Consider the following 8,541-nt stretch of genomic DNA (forward strand, 5'->3'; position numbering starts at 1 on the left):
CACCTTCTTGCTGATATGTAGACCAATTAGTGGCCTGGATGTATTTATGCTCTTTGGTGGAGTTGTTGTCTCTTTCTCAAATATCCCATTTCCATTCTATATTTTACAAATAATAAGGTAACATAATTACATATCTATCTTTTTATTCTGATGAAGTCTCAAGCTTGAAATTATTTTCATTTATTAAGAATTGAATATAATTAATCACATACACTTATTTTTTATTTCATTTCTTTCAATAATTCATAAACTTGTTTTGAAAATATCACCCGTACTGATTTAAATCTTAAATATAATTTTCAATAAATTATTTTTATCAATCGTTTTTGCCCATTTCTTTTTTTAACTTTGCTAAAGCTGCTAATCTATTGTCTCTCCATTGTCGCTTATTTTGTATTTTATCCAATGGCATTGTTGTATTGTATTCTGACTGTATTTTCTCTGCTGTTGGAACATCATACAAGGTAGGGATTGGTTTGAATGTTTTGTTTTGTACATCTACAGCACCTTCTGCATATCTCTTACAGTAATCAACTATTCCTAAAAAAAAATAAGGTAATATATATATTAGGTGGTCATAGGGGATCTTGGAAAAGGGGGGGGGGGTCTTTTATTATATAAGGAATCACTGATGCATGGCTGGAGCAGGATCATCCTTAGATCAGTCAGTATACCCCCTTATAACAATTTCTAGATCTACCACTGATGGCAGCATTTTCAGGCACACCTTACATGTTCCAGTTGTTCATTAAAAGTAAAATCAGTTCTGATGCTCCTAAATAATTTATGTCTTTCATACAATAAGTATAAGTCCTTTCAAAGTTTTAATCTCAAGTTTGCTAAAAATCATTAACTCTGTACACATGACCTCGGAATCATGTGACAGATGAACCATGGATAGCAGGAGATATATTTTTGGATCATAACATTTTGATTGTTTTAACTCCCATGTCCTAGGCTAACATGATAATTATCTGAAGTTCTATACACAGCTTTAATATTTAATGACATTCTTCCATAACATGAAGATCAGATCAGAAGTAAAATACATGTATCAAATTATGAATTTGGAAGAAGGTTTCAAAAATACAAATATCCTAAACAATTTTTTTTCATAATTTTATACCTCTTGCATCTTCAAAAAAAAGAAAAAAATCTTCTAAAAACCGAAGGAAGTGTTTTGTTCCTATAGTCTTTAATATCTTACCATCAGCATTTAAATGCATTGTTTCTAATGGTCCTATGAAAGCATATCTAGGACCTAATCCATCATAGCATACTTTGTCTATATCCTCTGCACTTAAAAGACCACTCTGAAATATATAATATTCATACTGTTTATTGGAGCTTTTGATAAAACCAAAATTAAAACCACAATTTTTTTAATAATAAAAGGTAATTATGCTATTCAATTGTAAACAAAGAATTTTATTTTTAAAATTGTTTCTGTTGATATAAATACAAACTAGAGGCTCTAAAGAGCCTGTGTCGCTCACCTTGGTATATGTGAATTAAACAAAGGAAGCAGACAGTTCATGACAAAATTGTGTTTAGGTGATTGTGATGTGTTTGTACATCTTACTTTACTGAACATTCTTTCTGCTTACAATTGTCTCTATCTATAATGAACTTGTCCATGTAGTTTCAGTGGAAAATAATAGTAAAAATTTACAATTTTATGAAAATTGTTAAAAGTTGATTATAAAGGACAATAACTTCTTAGGGGGTCAATTGACCATTTTGGTCTTTTTGACTTATTTTTGAGTCTTAAATTGCTGTACATTATTGCTGTTTACAGTTTATCTCTATCTATAATAATATTCAAGATAATAACCCAAAACAGCAAAATTTCCTAAAAATTACAAATTCAGGGGCAGCAACCTAACAACGAGATGTCCAATTCATCTAAAAATTTCAAAACAGATAGATCTGCACCAGATGAACAATTTTACCCCATGTCAGATTTGCTCTAAACGCTTTGGTTTTTGAGATATAAGCCAAAAACTGCATTTTACCCCTATGTTCTATTTTTAGCCATAGCGGCCATCTTGGTTGGTTTGCACGGTCACAAAACACAATTTTTAACCTAGATAGCCTAATAATGATACTGGCTATGTTTGGTAAAATTTGGTCCAGTAGTTTCAGAGGAGAAGAATTTTGTAAAAGTTAACTAAGATTTACGAAAAATGGTTAAAATTGACTATAAAGGGCAATAACTCCTAAAGGGGTCAACTGACCATTTTGGTCATGTTGACTTATTTGTAAATCTTACTTTGCTGAACATTATTGCTGTTTACAGTTTATCTCCATCTATAATAATATTCAAGATAATAACCAAAAACAGTAAAATTTCCTTAAAATTACCAATTTAGGGGCAGCAAACCAACAATGGGTTGTCTGATTCATATGAAAATTTCAGGGCAGATAGATCTTGACATGATAAACAATTAAACCCATGTCAGATTTGCTTTAAATGCTTTGGTTTTTGAGTTATAGGCCAAAAGCTGCATTTTACCCCTATGTTCTATTTTTAGCCATGGTGGCCATTTTGGTTGGTTGGCTGTGTAAAATAACACATTTTTTAAACTAGATACCCCAAAGATGATTGTGGCCAAGTTTGGATCAATTTGGCCCAGTAGTTTCAGAGGAGAAGATTTTTGTAAGGCCAGGTGAGCTTAAAAGGAGATGTGAGATGCATATAAATTCTACAGCTACCTAACATCTCATATAATAAGACAACCAGATGCTCCGCAGGGCGTAGCTTTATACGACCGCAGAGGTTGAACCCTGAACGGTTGGGGCAAGTATGGACACAACATTCAAGCTGGATTCCGCTCTAAATTTGGATTGTGATTAAATAGTTGACACAGCATAGGTTTCTGACACAGAATGAATGTATTCAAATGAACTTAAAATTTTTGTTTTCTCTTAGAGCAATTCACTATGCTGTTGAATATTAATCCTCTCAAAAAAATGTTTGAAGAAATTTTCTTTTTATTTATGAAATTTCAAATGAGAAAAATTGAACCCATTTTTTTAATCACATCCCCCTTTCCCTTATTCCAAAACTAATTTCAATTAAAATATTCTAATGGAGTTTGCAACAATTACTACTCATTTAAATACATCATAAAATATTAAGATGTAAAAAAAACTGCTTGTTATCACTGAATGGTAAAGATTATTTAAATTTATCAGTTGGTAGTAAAAAGTGAATATACATTGTATATTGTATATAACAAAGATTTAAGTTGATTCTGGACAAAGAAAGATAACTCCAATTAAAAAAAATTCTTGCAGATATTTCTTGCTTACTATACTGGACAAAGAAAGATAACTCTTAATTAAAAAAAATTTGCTATTTCACAATATTGTGAAATTAGAAATTTCTTGCCATTGCACAATACTGTGCAATTGAAAAGACTTGCTATTGCACAATACTTAATATAATAATTTTAGATCCTGATTTGGACCAACTTGAAAACTGGGCCCATAATCAAAAATCTAAGTACATGTTTAGATTCAGCATATCAAAGAGGCCCAAGAATTTAATTTTTGTTAAAATCAAACTTAGTTTAATTTTGGACCCTTTGCACTTTAATTTAGACCAATTTTAAAACTGGACCAAAAATTAAGAATCTACATACACAGTTAGATTTGGCATATCAAAGAACTCCCAAAATCAATACCAACCTTCCTTTTGTGGTCATAAACATCGTGTTTAAATTTCATTGATTTCTATCTACTTTAACTAAAGTTATTGTGCGAAAACCAAGAATAATGCTTATTTGGGCCCTTTTTTGGCCCCTAATTCCTAAACTGTTGAAACCAAAACTCCCAAAATCAATCCCAACCTTTCTTTTGTGGTCATAAACCTTGTGTTAAAATTTCATAGATTTCTATTCACTTTTACTAAAGTTAGAGTGCGAAAACTAAAAGTATTCGGACGACGACGACGACGCCAACGTGATAGCAATATACGACGAAAATTTTTTCAAAATTTGCGGTCGTATAAAAACAAATTCCACTACCCATGTTAACACTTTAATGACAAATCAATTAAATAAATGCCACAATAAGATGTCATTTTGTTAATTGCTATAAAAAAATTAAGTATTACTACATCAGAAATCTTTTTTGAATCTTTGTAAATAAATGAAATAAGCAGAAAGAATTCTATTATTTGATTTCATGGGAACATTTTGAGATTAATTAATAAGATTTTTGTCCACATCTGCTTATTATTTAATTTTGGATGCAACTCGTCTTCTGATTGGCTGATGTCATTATGTTTATCACCTCATAGACTTCATTTAGTCATGTAACTGTGATGTCATCAATGTTTTTTCATGGTTTATTCCGATTAAAAATTGAATTTAGAATTTAATTATAAGAACTGTAATATTTTTGCTGTCTATTTGAAATAACACAAAAATGTGGTGCACACTTTAAAATAACTCGCTAGTACGCAAGTTATATCCAGTGTGCACCACATTTTTTATGTTATTTCTTCATAGACAGAAAAAATATAACAGTCATTCCTTAAAAGAACAAACTTCTTCCTATTGAGGCAATGATGAACACGCAATTACCAACCTGATACATATTCCAAGCCTCATTGATACAAGCATATTGTAATCTGTTGAGAGCAAAGCCTGGACACTCTCTTTTTAATGATACTGGGGATTGTCCTATTTCTTCCATTAATGTCCTTGTTGTTGTCATGACTTCTGGTTTTGTCCATGGTGCAGGAACCATTTCAACAAGTGGAATAAAATATGGAGGATTAATCTGAAAATATTCAACAAAAGCTGATAAATATACATTCTTACATTGATACCAGTGGATGATCAGATTTATCCAATCAAGATTGTTAAAATTGATAATTTAACTATTGAGATTGAAAATAACCCTTTACCACCCTCTTAAATATTTCATCTAAAATTGAAGTCTTGGGAAGGGCTATAATTCAACAACAAGAAAGGCTTAAATCGTGAAAACTTGATCTACATTAAGTCTCAGGAAACAATCTAAATATGACAAAAATTGTCAAAATGTTCTCATGTTTATATAACGAACGGACACAGTTTGGCAGTTGCCTGCCCGCCTGCTCACAGTAAATCCCCAAATCAGTAACCAATTTTCCTTCGAAATTTTGGTCAAAAATAATTCTTTAAAAAAAGTAGATGCTTTCCTGACAACAACAAAGTAATGGATGGGTGGTTCATAAACATTATATTCTCATACACTTTGTTACTTGTTAACATAAGATAAAATAAATATATGCACTAAACTCTATAGTGGTATTTTGTAAATGAAAAGAAGATTTTTTCAGTTCATTCAGTTTTTAAAAGATATTATGTAACACAATATAAAATCCATTCATCAGTAATAAAACTTAGTAATAGACCAATGCACTTTAAAAATGTAAATTTTATAACAAGGAATTGCAAAGTAAAAATAATGTTCAAATCCTTGATTGTAAGATCTATGTAAAAGTTGCACCTACACCTAAGGTTCAAAAACATAATATCACCAATATTTAAATAAAAAAATCCCTATTAAAAGTTTATTAGCTGGTTAAAAATTAAGATTACAGACCGTTGTGCTTTAAGTCTTCTGTCCTTATATTAAAGATTAGGGAAGGTTTTTATCACCACTATTTGAAAAGAATCAAATAAAATTGTCATTTAAAGAATGTACAAGACATGCTGATCAGTTATTTTTGATAATGTACTTTATACCACATCTTCTTTTTTTTATATTTCAATGGCTATTCTTAAATTTTGCATCAGTTAAGGTAAATCTTGTAAATGTTATTGTTACTATTTCTCATCAAAATGATATAAAATGAATGCTTTGTGAATCTATAGGATATTGTGTAAAAATTATTTTCTTAAAACACCTCTTAAAGTAGATAACAACAATACAATATTTTAATAAAATTTTAAATCAGAAAATATTCTGCATGAATAACTTCTGTTTTTAGGGTTTAAATTTATAAAAACAATTTGTCAACTTTTGTTTTCCCAGTTTAAATTTATTATAAATAAATAACAATTTGACAGCAAGTAATGTTTTTCTTTTTCAAACAGAAGGTATTCATGTAGAAATATACAATTACAGGGATTAAGTACAGGGTGTGCCACAAGCATATGGTCTCTATGGTTACACTTCTCTGTAAATGAGGATGCCACCAGACAGCTGCTGGAACTGGCCACTATAACATCGTCACCAATAACTTTGTCTATCTGGGCAAACACTTTGGTCTTTAATTCCAAATTTTCTGGAACACATTCCTGAAGTTAAACATATAAAATAAATAAAAGACAACATATACTTTATTTCCAGTTTATACATGTTATAACTAATAGGTTGTGATTTTTCTTGTGTGTGGTAACCAGGCTTACTTTATAACTATCAAAAAAAGACCTCAGAAACCTTACACTCAAGAAAAAGTGATTGTGAACTTCAAACCTAACAAACCATGTCACACTATCATTAATTCAGTGATAGTTACAGACTATCTACTGTCCTTCACAAATATCATTACAAGGTTCACTTTTAATATTAGATGCTAGTAGAATAACCCCTTACTGCCAGATATTCAAACATTCATTGTTGGTTACAGTTAGTGTCAAATCTATTTTATTCTAAATATCAAGATACATCAATAAATTCTTAACATTTTTCATAAAGACTGCTCTCAAATAATATGCATTATCATGATTATTATGTGGGAAAATATACCATGTATACTGTAATTTCTCAAAATCTTCCTTTTTTTGGTGATGAAAAAAAAAGATGAACATGCCATGCAATTACTTGTAAAATTAAAAACTTACCTGGACATAAAATGTACTATTAAGACACTCTTCTAATGAAGTAGAGGTTGATACTCTTGTAGACTGTTCTATTGCTGTGCCTGTACCCCTCATCAAACCATCCTTCTCATACCTTTGTAATGTGCTACTGATATTAGACTTAGCTCTCTCCAGCTGAGCGGGGTCCACATCAAATAAACACACATTGTATCCTGCTCCGGCAAATATCATGGACCAGTTCTGACCAATCAGACCACTAGAAAATATTTTTTTTATAATATTATCAGTGTAAATGTAAAGTAAAATATTGTCCTATGAAATATTGTTCTCTAAGACAATATATTTCATGATTATGTATCATGATATTTTGTCCCTATTTATAAAAAATCTCAAGAAGGACAAAGTTTTATATGAAATGTTGTCTTATTGTACAATACCTCATAGATTGATAGTATAGCACAAGCAAATATATTAATAAACTGTTCCCAGACATGCCAGAATTGAAGGTAATAAAATTTTGTCTTTTTAAAGGCAGGTTATCCAAAGTTACATTCTGTGTACATATTCAGACAATATTTCATTGAAGGAGTGTCATGGAATGTTGTCTTATAAAAAAAAGTTATAAAAATTAATATTTCAAAGTTTTATATCACCAATGTGCGAAAGTATTTGAATGAATAATTGAGAAGAATCTGTTTTTGTTTTGTGCATTGCACACCTTATTCAAAAAGTTTTCTGCTGACTCATGTGACTCAGTGCACACAGTCATAGTTTGTCTCATTGTTTTTATTAGGGAGTTGAAATCAAAAAGTTAATGTAATTCATCTTCAACCTCAAAGCTTGAACATCAGCCCTGACTGCATGAGGAATATATACTCTGATATCTTTGTATGATTAAATACAGTCCGCTATGAAAATATGTCCACTTGACACTTTTTCAAAGTAAATTGTGTCCATGGACATAATATTACTAAGAAATATTGTCCAGACACCATATTTACCTATAAAATCATGTCCACAGATGTGGAAAAAGTGTCCTTCAAAGAAAATTAGAACATATATGTCTTATGAAAAAAAAACACTTTTGATTTACAGACAAAGTTACTTTAATAAAGAGCAAAGTAAGTTAAAGTTAATTACATGTAATTATTATTTCTGAATGTGTGCAAAATGTGATAAAGTCCTATAAGAAACCAGACATATTACATGACATTGTCTCTGATGAAATGTTGGCCACTGGACATATTTTCTTGGAATCAGGATTGATTTAAATAATTGTTGATTGGTTAATGTCCAGTGGCAAATATTTCATGAATGTTCGGGACAAACAATAGTATAACAAACTATATTGTTCACAAATGGGTTACATAACTAATGTGACCGCCCACCAAAATAACACACTGAATATCTATATGCAAGATTTATATATAAATATAGGTTTCATATTAATTTTCCATTCGTTTATATAAATGGATTCAGAATTTTGATTGATGACATGCTTAAATCATAATCCTAAATTAGTTGTTACCAAATCACCTTCCAACAATAGATATTTTCTTTGTATTCTGAGCCATACTAATCTTCTAAATTTAACCATCAAAATGAAAGTAGGTCATAGGGGAAAACACCAGATAAGATCCTAGATTTTAAAACAAAACGAAATATATAATTCATTTTTGCTATGTCCATACAAAAACATTTTTAACATTTTGTTTGT

General features: G+C 30.1%; 1 protein-coding gene across 1 annotated transcript; it reads right to left on the bottom strand.

Moving 5' to 3' along the window:
* Nucleotides 1–204: 204 nt before the first annotated feature.
* Nucleotides 205–8,453, bottom strand: LOC134687609 (lambda-crystallin-like). Its single transcript, XM_063548043.1, has 6 exons — nt 8,361–8,453; nt 6,846–7,080; nt 6,138–6,299; nt 4,597–4,791; nt 1,208–1,313; nt 205–540 (listed from the first exon to the last, which is right to left on the bottom strand). The coding sequence occupies exons 1-6, from the start codon at nt 8,396–8,398 to the stop codon at nt 317–319; spliced, it is 960 nt and encodes a 319-aa protein (XP_063404113.1). The 5' UTR covers nt 8,399–8,453; the 3' UTR covers nt 205–316.
* Nucleotides 8,454–8,541: the final 88 nt, after the last annotated feature.

This window comes from Mytilus trossulus, chromosome 10, assembly GCF_036588685.1.
Source record: "Mytilus trossulus isolate FHL-02 chromosome 10, PNRI_Mtr1.1.1.hap1, whole genome shotgun sequence".
NCBI lineage: Eukaryota > Metazoa > Mollusca > Bivalvia > Mytilida > Mytilidae > Mytilus > Mytilus trossulus.

What these genes read in the sequence shown, in the direction of transcription:
- LOC134687609 (XM_063548043.1), bottom strand. Translation starts at nt 8,398, where the DNA reads ATGGCTCAGAATACAAAGAAAATATCTATTGTTGGAAG. An exon ending in ATAGTACATTTTATGTCCAG is followed by an intron (nt 6,300 to 6,845) that starts GTAAGTTTTTAA and finishes GTTTAACTTCAG; the next exon opens with GAATGTGTTCCAGAAAATTT. An exon ending in ATATGCTTGTGGCACACCCT is followed by an intron (nt 4,792 to 6,137) that starts GTACTTAATCCC and finishes GAATATTTTCAG; the next exon opens with ATTAATCCTCCATATTTTAT.